This window comes from Serinus canaria, chromosome 3 (assembly GCF_022539315.1).
Source record: "Serinus canaria isolate serCan28SL12 chromosome 3, serCan2020, whole genome shotgun sequence".
In the NCBI taxonomy this organism is placed as follows: Eukaryota; Metazoa; Chordata; class Aves; order Passeriformes; family Fringillidae; genus Serinus; species Serinus canaria.
In genome coordinates, this window is record NC_066316.1 from 106,185,946 (window position 1) to 106,205,360 (window position 19,415).

At 43.0% G+C, this 19,415-nt stretch overlaps 1 protein-coding gene across 3 annotated transcripts in view; it reads right to left on the minus strand.

The window, feature by feature from the left end:
* Positions 1 to 19,415, minus strand: part of ITSN2 (intersectin 2) — an 80,196-nt gene that overhangs the window by 1,624 nt on the left and 59,157 nt on the right. For 2 of the 3 annotated variants that reach the window (XM_018921390.3, XM_050973112.1), the window contains exons 29-38: positions 6,850 to 6,971; positions 5,892 to 5,998; positions 5,101 to 5,284; positions 4,416 to 4,514; positions 4,096 to 4,263; positions 3,049 to 3,261; positions 2,202 to 2,323; positions 1,586 to 1,668; positions 1,357 to 1,440; positions 887 to 1,060 (exon numbers count right to left, since the gene is read on the minus strand). In XM_018921390.3, coding sequence (XP_018776935.2) covers positions 887 to 1,060; positions 1,357 to 1,440; positions 1,586 to 1,668; positions 2,202 to 2,323; positions 3,049 to 3,261; positions 4,096 to 4,263; positions 4,416 to 4,514; positions 5,101 to 5,284; positions 5,892 to 5,998; positions 6,850 to 6,971 — 1,356 coding nt within the window. Of the gene's footprint in view, positions 1 to 886; positions 1,061 to 1,356; positions 1,441 to 1,585; positions 1,669 to 2,201; positions 2,324 to 3,048; positions 3,262 to 4,095; positions 4,264 to 4,415; positions 4,515 to 5,100; positions 5,285 to 5,891; positions 5,999 to 6,849; positions 6,972 to 11,265; positions 14,896 to 19,415 lie in introns of those variants that run through there. The other variant, XM_050973113.1, reaches the window with a different exon arrangement.

Sequence of the window (19,415 nt, forward strand, 5' to 3'; positions counted from 1 at the left end):
GCCCTGTGTAAACCAGCCAGCAGTGACAAAAAGGGGTCTTTTTAGAAGATGTCACAGTTTGAGCTAAGGGCTTTAAAAATACTCTTAGAAAATACCCTTTCAGAAGCACAATTTCAAGTGTTCTTCAGTTTCAGAGCTGGCTGGTCAGAGTTAGGTGATGGAACTTGTTTACAAATCAGCTGAGGTGCTCAAAGACAGTAAAAAAATCAACTATTTAGGCTCAGCCAACTTATAATTATGCCTATATAGCATACTTTTTACTAGAATGATCTTCAACAATTACCTCTACTAGTAGGTTTACAGTCCTGTTCAGAAATCATAAACTTTCTGTGTGACTATCTCTTACATGACATCTTTGTGTGTGTGTGTGTGCGCGTTAAAAGGTTCACCATGGACTGAAAAACAAGACTCAGCTGTCCAGCCAAACTCACATTAACTCACAGGAGAAAAGACTGAGCTATAGTTACACACAAGGCATCTCAGGTCAAGGCAGTTCCCTGCAAATGTGCAATAATTGACTGTGTGTCAGAGCCCTGAAAAAGCACTTAACCTTTCAGAGAATATGAGAAGCAACTGACTGCCAAAAACGTGCTCAGTTTCCAAGCAACAAGAAAGCTGATCAAGCTGTTGCTGTGAAAATATAACCCAGGACCTTATTTTTGAGCACCTATTATGAGTAGAACTTCTGCTTTCAACTTATCTGTCTCCTCAGTCTGACAAGAAAATGATTCTGTGTCTGATACAGAAGGCAGACTGGGATCAGGTCTGACTGCCTGGAGTTACTGGCTCTGGAATGCTGTTGAACCTCCTGAGTACTGAGGCATTGTTTTTACCCAACACTTCTCAGGCAGCAGTCAGACCTACAGGCCTAAATACTCACACTTACCATCAGGTGAGAACTGATCCCTGTCAAACATGGTGATACACAGGACATCCTGATACAGATCCTTGATGAAGAACTGGCAGTTGAAGTTCCACTTGGGGTTCAGGGTGTCCTGCAGGGTCCTGGTAGTGTAGCTCTGTGAGCCCATGCTGATCTCACAGTACGGGTTGCTCTTCCCTAAGCACAGAACAGGGAGTGAAACCCCTCTGCAGTGCAGAACCTGCCCCTCCATCTGCAGCCTGCCTGGACACACATCAATGCTGCTGCCAGATGATGTGGATCAGGCAAACCTATGTCCCAGAGCAGCACAGAGCTGGTTCTTCACTCTGTCCTCTGAAACTAAAGAATGACTATTTCATATAGAAACTATAGACAAACCACAGGGATTCCCAAATGACCAACTCCTCTCTCTCAGCAAGCCTTTCCAAATGTTACAGGAATAAAAGTGCTCTGAGACTGTTTCCCTCACTTACCATTGGGCTTACAGGCCTTTAGTTCTGTTGCTTCAATCACTTGCACCATCAAGCGTCCTATTCCTGAGGTTTTCTGTGAACGAGCTGGGAACAAAGAGATCAGAAATAAACAGATTGGTTCGAACTGTAAGGACCGGCAATAGATCTGAAGGAGACACTGGCATCCTCCAGGAAAAGGCCTGCCCCTGTATCCAGGTGGATAGAGGGAAATGCAGAAATCTGCAGGTACCTTGATAAGCCTTTTCACGCTTCCTCTTCTCCGTTTCAATATATTGCTCTGACGCCGCTTTGATTTTCTGGACCCAGGCAGTCCTGCAGAGAGCAATCCCTACAGTCAGGGTCATCCCACAGGCAGCAAAATCTTCAGTGACTCTGCCCCACTCTTTCCCCATTCTCTCCTCCCTAAATTTTAGAGCCATCACAAATCAAGTAGTTCATGGACTAAGGTGGGAGTTTTTTGACTTAATCTTATGCCACATTCCAAATCAGCCTCAATAAATGGACATGGAGCTGTCTTTTATTAAAGACTGCTGGGTTGCATTAAAGACTGCTCAGGACTAGGGAAGAGCCCTATGGGATGCTGGATTTTGGAACCCTAACTGTTCTTTGGTACAACTGAAATATCAAGGAGCAGCAGATGTGGCTGGATGCCACTGCAAGAGCTGCTGCAGAAGCAGAACAAAATCAGAGAAAACTTCTCTTTCAGATGAGAGTCAAGTGAGATTATTTCCTGACCAAGAGACAGCTCTGCTCCTGAGCTCAGAGTCCCTGTGTCAGCTCACTGAAAACAGATCCTGCAGATCAATGAACAAGTTTAAACTCAGATTTGCATTTTCACTACTCACCGCTCATTAATGTTGTCAGTTTTAAGTGTGTAAACTCTGTCAATGTGTGATATGTGAAAAACTGGCTCATCACTTGAAGGGTCTGTGGGCAGCTTCACAAGGACTTCATTAAGGAAAACCGGCTGAAAGAAAAGCAAATGTCACTGTGGCAGCATCACCCTGTGACAATAGGCAGAAACTCTATATGCATGTTTAAATACACTGTTTTACTGTGGGGAAAATGGAAGTCTTAGGACACAGGAAAAACAATGAGATCACTATGTAAAGGATGCAAGAAAGGGCTGAGAGAAAAATTTCTCTGGCAATTCACCCCATTCTGCTTTCCTAGGCAAAGAGCTTTGTGAAAGGGGAAGGAGTTTGCAAGCAGAGCTGCAGTGTGGAGCTTGGAAATCCAGGAATCTCTCAAGTTCTCTGTGGGAAAGCAGCCCTGATACTTAAGCTTATGTCTTCAGTTTCAGAATCTTGAGAACACACACTGTGTGGGCACAGAGACTAAAATTTTGCATCTTCTACTGTTTCCTGAAGGACAGGAATTTTCTTGTGGATGCAGGAACCTGTGCAAACTGAAGTCAAGGCTCCTGCTTCTGAACATCCCACTCAGTTGTTCAGGCATGATGCCACTTCTGCCCCTTCTCCCCAGCGTGGATGGAAGTGTTAGTTAAACCAAGATGCAGAATTCTGTCCTTTTCCAAGTACTAAGCCAACATCAGTTGTGCAAGTTGTTTGCCAGAATGTGCACTTGTGACAGCAAAAGAGGCCACACAGCTAATCCCAGTGGGAGAGCAGCATTCCTCATCAGAAGCCAGGACCCACTGTACCAACACTTGGAGCACCTTGACTCACTCACCATTTTGTACATTTTGAACTGGGAGGTGGATTTAGGGCTGAACAGTTTATCGGATCCAGAAGACACAAACTGTTTAACCATGTAGGTGAGCAGCAGGAAGTCATTGAAAAGGAATCCATACAGCTCCTTGCTGCTTTTAGCCTTGTACAGCTTCCCACTGTGCAGGAGCTTCCGTGGTCCCAAGCAGTTTGTGAGGGAGTTGAACACAGGTTGCTGGGAAGAGACAAAACCCATTAGCAGCAGCAAATCTGTACAGACATCAGTTCCTGCTCCTCTTCACTGTGGAGATTGACCAAGCGGCTGAAAATGCTCTTCTCTTTTCTTTGAATTTCATTCTAAATAAAGGGACCTGTTCTGTGATCAGCCATGGCCACAGCACAACTCCCACATCAGAGGAGATTTAAGCTTTACCAAAAACACACAAAGAGATGACCAGATGGAGGCATTTACTGCATGGCCCCTTCTGTGTTGTCCAGAAGCTGTGTTTAAGAAGAGGCTGCACAAGCTGCAGTCAGGTCACCTCTTACAGGTGATTAGGTGATGGAGCAGGACAGACCTTCTGGGTCTGTCAAGTCCTGGTTCCTTGTGCAGTGGAGAACTGTCACACACACCTCAGTGTGAAGGCTGTCCTGAAGGCTGAGCCTGAACACCACATATCCTTGAGGATCTGGCACTGAGGGCTGCTGTTCCCTGCCTGCTTGAAGGAAAACCCTGGGAAACACACTAAGTGAAATCCTCCATAATAACAAGACTTAGCCCAGTGGCAGCATGATCATGAGTTCAGAGAGAAGAGTTATTTCTGTCTGTTTAATAGTCTAAATGGCACCAGGTTTTAAGCTGATAAATGAATATTTCTCTGCCACTACAGCCATGCAAAAACAATGGTTCATCATGTTATGGCTGTGAGTAGATTTCAATAAAAGCTTCCCTGCCTCAGCAGTGGATCATATTCCAATAAGGGATGTCAGCAAGGACTCCCATTCCCTCCCCAGCCTTGCTGAAATGACCCTGAAAAGCCCCAGCCCTGCAGAGCATCAGTGTAGGTACCTCAGCAAGGCCTTCACACTGGACATGGGCCTGGATCCATTCCAGCCTGTCCGAGTTCTCCTTCTCACGCACACCCTCATTCACCTGGGAGCACAACTCCTCTGCACGCTCCAGGGCGAGCCGGAGGTTACTGTGATCTGGGTGGTTCTCTGCAGTGTTCTCTAGAATCTGGTGTGGATCAAAGAGGGGAGAAAGCAAGGTAAAAACAGAGGTAAGCCTGTCAGAGAAATCCCCATAAAGGGACAAGCCTTTATCTTGGCTTTTGCTATGGAGATCAAACTCAAAGCCTTCACCTACAAAACTGTACTTGGGGTACTCACACTCTTTATGAGCAGGGGGTAGCGCGTTATCCTTTGCATAGGTTTCAGGAGGAAGCTGGAGAGGGGCATTCCTTTGCAGCGAGGGTCCAGGGCAAGTTTCTGTGGTACAACCCAGAGATTTAGCAGAGACATTGCATCAGTCATCAGAAAACAGTTGCATCACTGGCACTGAATACTGGAAATTCTCTGAGCAGATTCATTTTTCCAGGAATTCCAAGAGATCTTAGATTTTTTCAGTAAGCAGACACTATTTGTATCTAGAACAAACAGGAAAGCTGGCAGTATCATTGCTCCCAGAGGCTTTGCCAGCATAAATCACAGGGTCATTGTTCATGCAGAATCCTTACATTCAAAACTGTACCAGCTTTTATTTTGACACCACAGGCTCCACTCAGGTTGAAAAAAAAAAAAGCAATGAAAGAAACAAATGCCTGATGTCAACTGTTCTGGCAATTTTCCTTTTATGGCCTAAGTAGATTAGCTAGAGAGAAAAACAGAGTTATAAATAAAGAGCACACACAGTGTTAGCCATGGTCACCAATGGTCACCATGTAAATACACCTTGGAAGCCTCTTCGCTATTTTTGCAGGATTTTACTCTTACTATTTTGATGTGGTTGAATCTGGTTAGACGGGCTCCTGTCACTGAGGAAAGGAGAGGGCACAAAAGCCACTGAATCAGATACCTTTAAGTAGTCTTTGAAATCAGCATCTTCGTCAGTTTTCTGCTGCAGCAGGGCCGCTCCGTTGAGCTGGCAGCTGCAGAAGCGGATGTAGGCCTGCATGTGGGACAGCTCTGCTGCCAGGATGTCCCCGATCATCTGCACCGGCATCTTCTCGCCTCCCGTCTTCTTACGCACCCGCAAGGCTCTGCGGACAGGAAAGAGATCAACATCCAACTTTGCTGCCAAGTCACAACCTTACAGATCCACCTCTGAAAGGACACAAACCTGGCAGGTGAATTTCCTTACACAGCACAGGCATTTCCAGGAGGTGACACGGTCCTGCCTGAAACCCCAGGAAGTCATCCTGACACAACACCCTGAGCCGAACAATCTCCCTGATGGGGTCTGGGGGACTGGGACTCTCCTTTGCGGTTTTTGGGACAATCAGCATCAATCTCTACATTCAGCCAGCATCCTATTCAGTGAATTACTAGCCACTGTATCTTTCTAAAGATTATTTTTAGAGAATAAAAGGTTGCTTTGCAGAAAACTGGGAAGAAAAGCTACCTACTTTTGTGTAGAGCTTGTTTCTAAGATATTACAGCAAATGTACATCTGTTCTTGCTTTTGATTTCTCCCTCTTATTATACTCCTTTTGAAGCAGTCTGACTGCTTTCAGCTGTTCTGAATGCAAGCATCCACAGGAAATAATCAGCAAGGACAGAATATTGACTGTAAACCCAGCAAACTTCCTGAGGAAAGAATGACAGAATAATGAAAAGGAAAATATAAGCCTGCAGGTAAGTACTCACTTCAGTAACTTTGTATTTGACATGATGAGTTCCTTCCAGTTAACAAAGATCAGCCCCATTTCTCCTTCTGTGAGACAGCCTGAATCAGCCATTGGTTTCTGGAAAACCTGCAGCCAAAAAATGAGCAATTCTTCAGAAAATAGAAACAGCTCAGCCTCTTGCATAGGCCAGCTGTGACTTTTTTTGAATGCTCAGTGTCTAATTTCTCAGCAGTTAACAGCAATTTCTTACTAGCACTTGTGACAGCTGTTTCCCCTGAGTGTGTGACCCCATTCTGACACTGGCACCAGCACTTGCAAAGTGAGGACAAGCACTGGGACCTGCAGGCTGGCAGCTCAGCAGAAGAGCATTCCTGTGATTTCAGGGTCAGTCACTGCACAAATTACACTCAGGCACTGCTCCTCTCCCCTGACCCAGAGCACTCAGGGTCACCCTGTGTGCAGAACCACAGCTGCTCTCAGGGGCCCTCAACACCTCATCTCTGGGGAGCAGAGCACCCTTGTGACTCAACTATTTAACATCTGCCACACTTCACCACACCATTGTTCTGTACTGAGAGGTCAAGTTGGACTCCCAAGAGCACTTAATGCTGGCCTGTCCCTGTCCTGCTGAGGGAGGTGGTCTTGCTTCCAAAAATAAGACTGTGGAGAAGGCACATGAAAAGCTTTTATGGTGTTCTACAGCTCTGTGCAGCTCTGGCCCCAGCCCATCATCTTTTTACTGAGCCAGAACACCTAAGAACAGGATTTGGAAAACAGGAAGGTCTTTGTAAGCTGATGGGTTTCACAAAGTGGTGCCTTTGCCTGGTGAGCAACCACATATCATACACTGGAAAGGGAGGTGCCCACACACCTTTCTTCCTCCATCATCTCACAATTCACAAGAATCCCTTTATTGTTATTACTCAGTATAGAGGTGCTCTTTTTCCAAATGCACTTTCACATCCAAGACATCTCACCTCTATGACGAGCTGCAGGTCGTCCATGTACCTTTCTTCTGTCTGAATGAGCTCATGAATGTAGCCCTGCCTTTTCCTTTCCATGGGCTGCATGGTGTCAAGGCTCTGGAGATCAGCACACCCTGCAGGAAGTAAGTCAGGAGTTCAGATCCCACTCAAGGCATTAAATCTGATAAATTAACAAAACTGCACCAGTATTCAGCAGTCTATGGCTCAGACTATACAGGCATTGGTAAACCCTCTCTGCAGCAGCAGTGGGTTTCAAAATCAAGCGATGTAGCAATCGACCCCCTCCCTTCTTTGTGTCACTTTTCACTCTATCACCTTTTTATTTATTTGAACACCCTTGTACTGTGATACAGAATAAGAGTTCCTGACTTCTTGCCACTCTGTTTGTCTCATGACTTTTCTCATCTCTTCTGCCACACTGATTTGAAACTGTGCTTTTCTCTTACCTTGAGCAATGTCTTTTTGGACTTTATGATCTTAAAGGTCTTTTCCAACCTTAATGATGCTATGATTCTACATTGTCTTTTGTGAGATGAAGTTATAGAAAATGTGGCTGATCCTGACTTAGGACATTGCACTTTTAATCCCCATCCCATTGCTGAAGTTCTCTGCCTTAGTTATTAACTGATGATACAAACCTCCACTACAAATTTGTAAAGCTGTAACACAACATTGTAGTTGTGTAACTGCACACCTTTTTTTTTTTTCCCCAAAATGAGCTGGAAATATATTGAATTATTTTCATGCATCAAGGATGAAGAATCAAAATCATGCACAGGAACACTCTGACAGTCAATGTCACAAACCCCAAGTTTCTGTCAAAACATGCAAACCCTGCAGCTTCACACGACTCTATCTCTACTGGATGTTAGTAAACAAGACAACAGTGTTCAAACTTTGAACCAAAACCAAACCAAAAACTGGTAAAATCAGAGTGGTGAATGTGTTTAGCTGGGTAAAGGAGAGCACAGAAAGTCAATCTGATCCCTCTGTCAGCCATCACAGCAGAATATTGCAAAGCAGCAGGGTGGGGAAAACGGAAAAAGAAGGAACAATTACAGAGTGTTTGAGAACATCCATCTATCCCTGGGTGTGATGGCATCAGACTGCAGTACCAGGTGAACTCTGGGTTTGGCAGGACAGCAGAAAGGACATCGCAGGGACTCACTTTGATCCAGCAGTTCTAGAGGAACAATACTTCATGAAGGTTCACAGGAGTTGTGAAAGGCACAATGACCTACAGCAGGACGGGCTGTGTCTCCCTTGTCACCCTGACACTCCTGGCACACAAGGATGTGACTCTTCACTGCCAAGGTATAAATCTGCTCATGGGAAGTTGAGTTAGTAATAAACTTGAGGGAAAGAAACAAAGAAACACTAAACATTAGGCTGGACTTGATGTGACAGTGGCCTAATGGGAACCTCACAGGTTCCTGAGGTTCCAGCTACACCAGCATCAAGGTGCTCTGAAAGAGCAACTGTCAGCAGAAGAGAAACTCTTGAAAAATGAAATTTTAGGACACCATAACAGGGAAACCCTTTGAACAACACAAAGAAGTAAAACAGCAGCAAAGACAAGAGCTAGATTGAAAATCAGGACTTTTCAGTTCTGTTTTGCACCCTAAGGAGGATCACAGATCTTAAGCTTTCTGACAAGGTTTGAAAGAACACTACTTTTTAAGAAGAGATGAGGGATTGCGGCTCTTTTGATCACAAAGAATACTCCTTCTGGCCTTAGTTATCCCCAAAGCTACAACCAGGCCAAAATTAGATGAGAAAAAGGAATGAAGTTACAGATAAAAGTGATTCCTGCAAATTTTGATGTCTTCGTCCATTGAGACAGTCTGTGGCCAATGTGCTACTTCTGGATTCTTGTGTCACTCTTCAGTCTGTACAGGACTGAGGTGAAACCCACCTGGTTACTAAGACATGAAATTTCAGGACCATCCAAGGGCTTGCACAGTAACCAGACATTAACTGTCCATATTTGGAAGTATCAGCTTTGGCCAGTGGCTCCCTTTCCTACTGCAAGGTGCACTCCTGTGACAGAAGAAGGGGTGGATTGAATCCTGTTGGCTTGTCCCAGCTGCTGGAACAACCCACATGCTGGGATTTGGGTCTGTCTCATGCTGACCACTGAAAGTTGGGGCCAAGCTTGGGAGAAATGGGTCCTTTTTATGCTTTAAAATAGATTTGGTTTATAAATTTGTTATCAGATGCAAAAATTCGGTTACATTAACTGGCTCCCGTGCTAACCTTGTGTTTGGACTGTCAGCTTCTGGGATGAATGCAACTTTATATTTAGAATTTTATATAATTTTATTTAAACACTAGTGTTTACTAGTGAAAACATTTCTAATTTTGATAGTTCTGATGATACTGGCATAAAAACACATTATGCAAGCCCCACATTTTATTTTAGACAGTGAATTCAGGCACTTGAATCTGAAGGGAAAAACAAAAAAATAAAAGGAGAATAAACCAGCCTAACACGTGCATTTGCCAATGTTTCTCCTACATGGCCACAGCAACCAATGATGATGAAAGGGTGGAGCTACATCTCTACCCCTTCTCCTCCCACATTGCTGTTCCCTCCTTTCCTTGCATCATTTCTGGCACTTATCTGACTCCCTGCTCACATGCTGGCAGCAAACAAATCCCAAGGGGAGTAAAAGAAAGCAGTTTTCTGCTGGTTTAACAGCCAGGAATGTGCACAGACGCAGTAAAACTGCCTTGTTTGGCAGCAGAAATCTCTTGGCTTGGCTTCCCTCTGGTGAAGCTTCATCCCAAGCTCCCAAGGCAGCACAGGAAGAGCAGTGGGATTTCCAGGAGTGTCTACAGCAAGGAATTGCAGCTCCTCACCTGCTCTGCTTACCAAGAAGGATACCTGTTCCCTGGAGGGGAAGCCAGCCTGCCTCTCCCACCAAGAGCAGGCAGTGCCAGGCTTTCAGCCAGCCTAGGGCACAGCCTGCCCAGCTCCCTCTCCAGAACACTCACCAGAGTGACCAGGGGGTGCCTGGAACCTTGAAAACTCAGGGCACAGCAATAGAGAGATGCCTACACTGACTGTGGTGCCCTCTGGGCTAAATCCTACTCTCTGAGCTGAGGAAGCAGCTGCCAGGGTAAAACAACCTGGACAATTTATAAACAGGAAATCCCAGTCTCTGAAGTTGTGTTTAAAATTATACTTTCCAAATATACCTGAACAAGGAGCATTTTTTCCTACTAACATAACTACCCCTGCATGAAAAACTACTGAGTTTCACAGTGAAAAGATGCTCTCTTCTGTAGGGGATTCAAAGCCCTGAAAAACATGGGGGGCTGGGGGGGAAAACCTTCCCAATTACTGACTTTTTGGGAGAGGGAACGTTTTTAAGAAAGGAAATCCTCCAGTGAAAGACAGATAAATAACATATATCACTATTTTCCCAACAGACTTTCCCACTCAATGGACAGGGGGAAAAAGCCATTAAAAGTTACAGCTCTGAAAAGACATCTCAACCCTCCAAGAGGAGCTCAGGCACTCATCTGGAAGGATGTAGCTACACCAGAGGCACTAACTGCTTTGGGTGACCAGTGAACTCTATTTAGGGATAGAGAAGAGGTTTAGATTTGATATTAGGAAAAATTTCTTCATGGAAGGGGTTATAAAGCTGCCCAGGGAAGTGGTGGAGCCATCATCTCTGGAAGTATTACAAAACATATTGATATGGCACTTTAGGATGTGGTTTATTGGTGCTGTGTTAATGACTGGATTTGATGATTTTAAAGGTCTTTTCCAACCTTTATGATTCTATATAAACTGCTTTTTTAAAGGAAATACCTTGGTTTGTTTAGGGTTGGATTTTTTATTTTTTTTGAAGGGGTTGTTTATTTGTTTTGATTGATTGATTGACTCTGAAGCCAGCTGACATGGCTGGGAAAAGCAGGTAAAGGTTGGGAGTCTTTCTCCTGCCTCCATTTTCCCAGCCTGCTATAAAAGGCCAAGAGTCCCCTTAAGGACCATGGTGCATTAGCACAGTCCCCTCAGTACAGCCAGAGGGCAGCTGATGGCATCAGGGGACACCAGCACAGCCACACACAAGGCCAACACACTCCTGTCACTCCTGGAGCCACCAGCAGCCTCTGAAACCAATGAAAGAAATGAACACAAGAAATCTGCTACTGTGGAAAAGGCAGTTTCCATCAGGCCCTGGGAGAAATAATAAAAACTTTTATCCAATCTCTCCTAATCAGTAAACACAGGATACTGTGCTACAACAGAGGAAATGTATGAATCAATTTTCAAGTGGTAAAAAGCAAAATCAAGTCACTCCATCACAGTTGACACAATTCTCATTCCAAGCTATTCAGCTGGGAAAAAAAATCCTCCCCAGATGGACAAAAAACCACAACAGACAAGCTGGATCCTTTTATGTGTCCCTTTAATAAAATACATTTGCATAGTTATCTTACAACTTTGTTCAAATCCAAGGTGAACAATTGCCTCATGCTAAGCACAGCCTGCATTTGCATGTCTCAACAACCATCCCACATGTGACACTCAAGCTTGGGAAGGACAAGGAGGGACTTTAAGGCAGCACACACCAGAACACAGCAGTTTTATGGGTTCATTACACTGAAGTAGCACAATCCTGCAGCAGCTCCTGCTGCAGGCCAAGGAGTGTTGGCATTCCTACCAGCAGATTTACAGGTGTTCCAACCCTGCCCAGGAGAATCACACAGGGATACAATCTGACAAAGCTCTGAGATGGCAGAAATGTTCAGTGACCAGAGGGAGAAGTTTCAGTTATTAGTGTGCAACTCTCTGATGGAGCTTTGTGTCTTCTGCTCCTGACTGCACCATCAACCGCGTGGAGACAGAGCTTTGGGTGCTCCCAGCACTCACCACCACGGGCTCCTCACACACCCAGCCCTGCCTCTGGTCCCAGTGGTGGCACAAGGCCTTCCTGCATGGATCCAGCTCTGGATCAGGAACTAAGCCTGTGTCAAACCAGGCTTCTGTAGTTTGTTAGTCCATTATGCAAACCAGACAGTTACAGAAATAGCATTTTGGTACCCGTTCTTGTGCATTTACAGCACTGTTTGGTTCTCACCCCCTGTGACACCAGGGCCCCTATTCTCTGCTGGCCCACAGGAAACAACATTTAGCAAGTACCACACTGCAGGCAACAGCAAACAGCATATTTTACTTTCCATGTTGGCTTCAGTTTTACTTTTTAACCTGGTGTAGCTCTCAGCAACAATTAGACTCTCAGCTCTTGCCTGGGAACCATGAGTTCAACAAAGGACTCAGTTTTCCACCTTGCCCTTAGCTCCACAGCCAACCTCCTTTTTCACCCAGATAAGGGCGATTTTACTTGATGGCTGGGATGGCCAGCTGAACTCAACTCTATGGTCTTTTATCAACAGAGGGGTGGATTGCACTCAACTAGAGAAAAAGTAGCATTTTTAAATGTAAAGTCTGATTTAAATGCAACTTCCAATAGCCACACTGCTTCATTGATACAGAATATTATTTTTAAAGAATCCTGCTGTAAATACATCCTTGGCATAGTCTTTCCTTTGGATGATCTGATGTGTGTATCCAGCTCTTTCTGCACCACTGTGCAGGACAGCAGAGCTCTCAGGCAACTGTGCTGAAGCTGTGCTGGGCAGACTTTTGCAATACAGATGAATACTGAAGGCAGGGACTATGTCCCTCTCAATCAGCATTATTAAGGTGTATTTTTATTATTATATTTATTATTACACTTAAGAGAATTTAGAGTATACTCAGGTAATATTGAAACATGAAAAGATAGCTGTGAAAGCACAATTGCTTCACTTCAATACTTTTCAGTTCAGACTTTGAGGCAGAGGTTTCCATAATTATCAGTGCTCACACCTACACAACAACACAGGGCTACCTGTGTAAAACTTTGCCAACAGTACTGTAATCTTCAACTGTATCAGTTAAAAAAAAAAAATTAAAAATTAGTAGAATGCCACTTTGTTTTGGAAAATTCCTCAAATACCTCATGAGGATGGGAAGTTGTTTTTAATATTTCAAACACAATTAGCAGTAATCCGGTATACAAGGAAAACTGACTGAACATTGATTGTCAGTGTGGCTTAATTCACACAGATGAACAGTGACTTTTTGCCTTTTAGAAATTACATAATTTAGAAGATCACCTAAATCTTAGCCTACAGTACCTGACTGCTCAATGCCACTGGTGCAGCACAATACATTTCAGCCTGTATTAAATAGAATTTCCAAGAGAGAATTCAGAGAAGGCAATTCTAGGTGAGCAGTGTATTTTAGTAGAAACACTTAAAACATGGTTTCAAAAGGAAATCAAGTAATCTGAAATACTCAAAGGATCATCTAGCACGTTATTTGCCTACAACAACATGATTTCATTCTATAACAAAATACTGGTTCAGACAAAATACATCCATATTAAAAGCCCATTTGTAGTTTTCTGTAGGCACATGGAATAGACTATATTGCACAGAAGATACATCTCTGAACTAAAGGGCACCATATACATTATTTGATCAAGGATTTAAATACATAACATTGGATTTTGGAGAAAGGCTTTTAAATCTCTGCAACTGGATTAACCTTTTCCTGATAGTACCTTCACAACATTCATCTATATATATATATATGTGTCTATATAGTAAACAAACAGCTTGTTTTGTAAACATTTCTGATTGCATAAGTGACCTTTGCTGTTTCATAACCAAGTTCAGGAAACCAACTAAATTAAATACTGTATCTAGAGATCTCTCTTGTTGTTACAAGAGCAGAGAACTATTTAATCAGAGAAGTAGTCTAGAATCAAATTAATCCTTTTATTTAAAAGGGAAATCAAGGTTACAAGTTCCTCCTTCCCTCCAAACATTATAGTAAGCCAAGGGCAGCTCATACTGCACTGCATTTCCACCAGGCCAGGACTGTGGGCTGAGGAGCACAGTTCCATCCTAAACCCAAATGCAAATGCTCTACCCTCACTCCAGGTTCTCTTAGTGTCTCTCTCCTGGCAACACCTCTTCCGTGAGGTTATCTCTGCATTAGGCTGCTGCTCTGTTTGCCAGGAGGAAGAGCAGCAGCTTTCAGACAGTACTTTAAATGTCACTGCAGACCACAGCCAGAGACAAACAATTCAGTACCATGAACTATTTAATGAAAAGAAGGGGCAGGGGAAGGGCCTGGTCACACAGGAGCTGTGCAAGTACTTACTGCAGCAACTAAGCACATTTGCCAAAACTGAAAGCAAATATGAATGATCAGAATTTAGAGGAAGGAGGCTGTTTAGGGATAAAATGGGTTGAGCCAAAACAACCTGAATTCCTGCCATAGTACTACTGTGAAGGAAGAAAAAACATTAAAATATCCTCCACTCTACACCTAATAGTTCTTTTCCCTGTTAAAAAGTGTGAAAAGGCTGGATGGAGTGCACCAGACCTAACCCTTAGATCCTGTAGCATGATTGTAATCACAGTGACTATCAGCAGCAGACAGGTAGGGTTTGTATCTGGATGAGCCATTGAAGGCCCCCAATTTTAAAAGCTCAGTATGTAAGACATTAAATCAAGTCCATTAGAACAACAATCAATGAACATTTTAATTCTGCAAAATATGTACATAACATTAAAAGAACACAAGTGCCCATTCCAAACATCTCAGATAAACTGTGCAAATAGTGGGTCTTTGTGTGTCTGCAATCCCACCATGCAAACAATACTTGAAATGCATGCTAATGACTACGATTATCAATCCCAAAGGAAATACTAAAGGAAACAAGAATGAACAGCAGTGAAAGCCACACAAAGACCCACTATCCTTTCTGCTTTTACAAATCCACTGAAACTGCAGATTAGAAGAAAACCCACGAAAACCTAATTTCTTGGTTGGATCTAACATTCAAACGAAGCAAAAGGATTGTGTCAGACACGTGAGTAGGGCTGGCCACCCTGCCTCCACGCTAGTCAAACTTGGATAGTGGGTCTCTGAGGTGCTTTCACACTGGAAGACAACATTGGGTCCTAAAAAAAAACAAACAAAAAAAAAAGAAGGATAAAATGAACATAAATTTGAAGAGTGAAACATATGAATTCTACGGACAAAGACAGAACAACACCAAAAAGGTCAGAAAGGAATGATGAACATTCCACTTTCTGAAAACAGACATCACAAGCTTCCACCCTTGCAGCTTCTTATTTATAAACACACAAATTTAAGGACTTATGACCAGCCATGGCTGACTCTGAAAACCCTTGCAGCTCATTCATTTGAACAAAAAGTTTCTTCCTAAGGAAAACTTCTGTCATGTAGACTTCAACACAAGGTCAAGCCCTAAGGGTTTTTTTAAAGGCAATGGCAAAATTTCCTGACATTTCAACAAAACCACAATCTCTCTTGAGAAACTTCTACTGGGACATTAGAAAATCAGATAAAAAGTAAACTTGTAAAGAAAAATCTCGTTGGAATTTGTTCATATCAGCACACACATATTAACCTGTTCAATTCTGTTTGAGCCTGGAAGAAATTAAAACCTTGCCTCTAGTCTTATGTGTCCATGGAACAGGAGGTACCACATCCCTCAGAATCCAAGGACTACATGGTCTGAAGAGGGACACACCTTGCGGGCAATCCAGAGACTATTCCAGACCCCAGGATTACACCTGGAGGTGTTATCAAGCCTGACTGACATTCACCAAATCGTTTTAGAAATACAAAGTCACTGTGCCACTATGAAGTAAGGGACTGATTTCATATTTGATCTTTGCTAAAAGAGGTAAAATTCTGGAGCTGTTGAGTAAAATCAGAATAAATCATTAATCCTCATGTGTTAAAATATCAATGAGGAACTGCAACAGGCAACACCTCAAAGCCACTGCTACCATGAACTGTTACTCCACACAAAGAGAAGTTACTTGGCAAGAACTGGAGAACTTCCAAATGTGCTGTCCATACAGACACAGAAACGCACCAGCCATGAGCACCTCAGTTCAGAAGTTCTTTTTTTCACTATGAACATCCCTGAAAGTGAGTCAGCTTCATCCACCTGACAGTGAGGACAGGAATTACTGAAGATCTTTTGTGCATGGAAATCAACTTCTGGAAATACAGATCCTTGTTGCAGGACTTGCCTCATGTCTCCAACATGTCTCATCTACAAGTAAGGTTTGGGGAAGACAAAAATGAGGTAGCTCTAGAGATGTTGCTACAAACAACAACCTGGAGCTCAGGCTGAGCACCTGAAGGAGTAAGTCTGATGTGTGAGGAACTGCAGCAGTGTGGGCTATGGAAAGGGAAAGCAGAAAGAGTGAACAGCAAACAGGCACTACACGTAGATTAGAGCAGAAAGAACTGGCACAACATTCAGCTCTGAGAGTCTCATGGGATGAGACACCTCTGGATGAACCAGAAGCCCTTCTGCACATGGAGCACAGGTGTGTCCACCTGGCTGAGCTGCCCAGCCCTGAGCAAGAACATCTCTGAGGGATGGACTGATCTCTAACACCAGAAGACATCTAGCAACCAAGTATGCAGACACAGCTGGAGCAGCTGTCTTCCCTCTGTACACTTCTCTCCTGCCTACCCCACCTTAAACATCCCTTGGGAGGAATGGGAAGAGAACCTGGTAGATGTGTCCTTGCCAGATCCTGGTAACACAGGAAAGACCTGATTCTTGACATTTAATGTTTGAGATTTACCTGAGGGAAGAAAATCTCAACTAAAGAAAACAAAATCACTCAGTTCACACTGGTTCCATGGATGACGAACTTGGAAAGGTACCTCATTGAAAAAGCCAACAAATAATTAGAGAACAAGTTTCCAAGTGCAAAGCAGATGAAGACTGGCCAAAATAAAATTATCTGCAGACCAGGCCACTGGGAAGAACTGTGAAGTGGTAAGAGCACCATGCCTACCCCCCTTACACACACTTTGGAAAGGATGGGAAGAGAACCTGGCACTAGACAGGTACTGGCAACACACAAGATCTGACCCTGCACAGTTATGCAAACACTCAAAGATTTATTTTAAACCTATTTTGAAACCTGCTGAGTATATTTATTATTTATGATGGCTTTTGTGCAAACATTATAAAAAAGCCTATTAAAACTGTCATTAAAACAGGAGCAAGTCTAACCATGACCAGAGTCGCCAGGAGCATGACCCAGCTGTCCTGTGTTCTGCAATCACCACGTGTTTAAGAGACAAACAAACCTACAACACCCTGAAGTAATTCTGTTTTTCTTTTTCTTTCCTTGCACGTCCTATGCCAGGATGTGCAGCTACACCAAGAGGAAGAGTGATCTTGTTTTGTTCACAGAGCTATGTCAGCAATTTAAGGGAAGGGACATCTCTCTGAGCTTTCTTTGCTTGGGAAATTTGCCATTACAGCTACAACTAATGACTCCCAGAAAAGACTCCAGATACAAAGGTCTTTAAATCTGGCAAAAAACTACAATTTTCCTAAGCCACAAACCTATCTGAGTAAACCAAATTTGCCTGCTCCCTTTACAACACCATCACATTTGTTCTAAAAAAACAGCAGGGGAAACTGCTATTATTAAACAGAGGCATTATAATGCTCAGATGAGCAGTTCCTTGAAATGCAACAATGCATTTTTAAAAATATATTCTCTCATATCACAAAGCTGTTCTGTAGAGGGCCACATCAACATTTCTGAGGGACAATTCCTTGGTGATTTCACAAGAATACTCGTGACAGTTTCTCTACTGTATTTAAACAAGAGCCAAAAATATTGTAAGGAAACCCAAGGAAGTTTGGAAGTTCATTCAGGACACATTTAAACATTCTTCTGGTTACAGAAGAGGTACAGAGCAGTGGCTTACTGCTCACACAACTGACCAGCAGCAGCAGCAGCCCAGCTGAAATCTGGGAAATGGTGTTTGAACTACTGAGCTACTGAGCCATGCTCGGTTTGTGCAGGCTCTGGGCTTGAGGTAGGATTTTTCCTTAAGTTTCCAAATGCCTATATCATAAAAGAGTGGCAAAGCCCAGCACAAAATTAGTGTGCAACTTAGCTTATTTGAAATCCTGAGAGAATTTAAAAAAATGAGAATAAATTCAACGTACTCTTTGTTCACCAGTAGGTGGATTTTGTAGAACTGCTTCATAGAGTAGTGATTAGAGAAAAGTTTAATGGCCAGGTACAGATGACCTGGTGCACATTTGCACATCATTAACCTTTGTCAAAAGCCAGTTTGATGTGGATGGAAATACTCTTATTTCTCATCACTGAAATCTGAGGGAAAACTTAATGATGTACCAGCAAACAATGAGAAAAACTTACTCATCATCCAGAAAGTTTCCAATTACAGCATGGTCTTAGCATGACTTTTGCTGAAAATCAGTGGTTTATGTGATGACCTTGCATTTGTCACATTCAACAATGTAACTTGAAACAACACACCTGGTGTGACAAGCTGTTACCTCTATAATTTTTGAAAATTCCTAAGTTTTAAAGTTTTCAAAGGACCATTTTAATGATTTAGCTATGTCTAATCAAAGAATGTTAAGTTCAATCTAAATCCAGAAGTTTCTGACAGCCCAACCACATTGGCCAGAGGCATTAAAAAAAACCAAAAAAACCAAAACCAGAACAATGTGTTAGCAAAAATATGAGCTCAGAAGTAATTTAGCTAAAAAGAAAACCTGAAGAATGGTGCACACTCTCTTTTGCCCAGGAACTATAACAAGTTACCCAGGGAAAATATTTTAACTTTCCAGCCCATGCTGTACCTTCATTATGAGTTTGTGAATTTTTCTGTAAGAACACAACTATGTGATTAATGAAGTGCAGACTGATCCTACAGTATCTATAGACTAACAAGAGTGAGGATCAGCCAGATTTTCAGCTGGGAACTCCAAGAGAACTGCAAACATTGTCTAGAGGAAAACAGCAAGTGAAGGGACAAGGCCTGTTGTGTCAAAGGAGCAACTCTGGCATCATGGTGTGCTCCCAAACCCACTGGGCTGATGTAAAAGTTGGTTTAATCACAGGATGAAAAGCTGAGAGAGTAAAAATTGTGCTAAATTTCTCTGGGAGGAGGATTTTCTCTGGGGACAGGGGAAAAAAACCAGGGTGTGTGTAGGGGACACCAGAAACCTTTACTGTGTTTATGTGCTAAAAAGGCAGAGAAGATGTTGACTGTCAGGTGTACAGTTTAGGATCCAGTTCTCAGCCTGCTGCTGGTAATTTTCACCTCAGCCTATGTCCTGACATATATGGGCAGACCACGTGCTAAAGCCAAAATCTTCTTCCTATCCTTTTATTCCTATTTTTACTTAACTGATATATGTGTTAAAATTACCACAGCACTTTTCCTTATTTCACAAAACTTGAGCAAGTTCTTGAAACTGCAGTGTGCCTGCACTGCTTCCCAGTCCATGTTAATTATCAGCATCTTGTTGGAAGGAGAACTCCTACCCAATCCAGTATTTTTAGCACACCCTACAGCACTCTTGCTATGCTACACTGGCTGGTTGGTAATGTGCTGGTTGTTTGTAGGTTAACTGAAAAAGGATTTA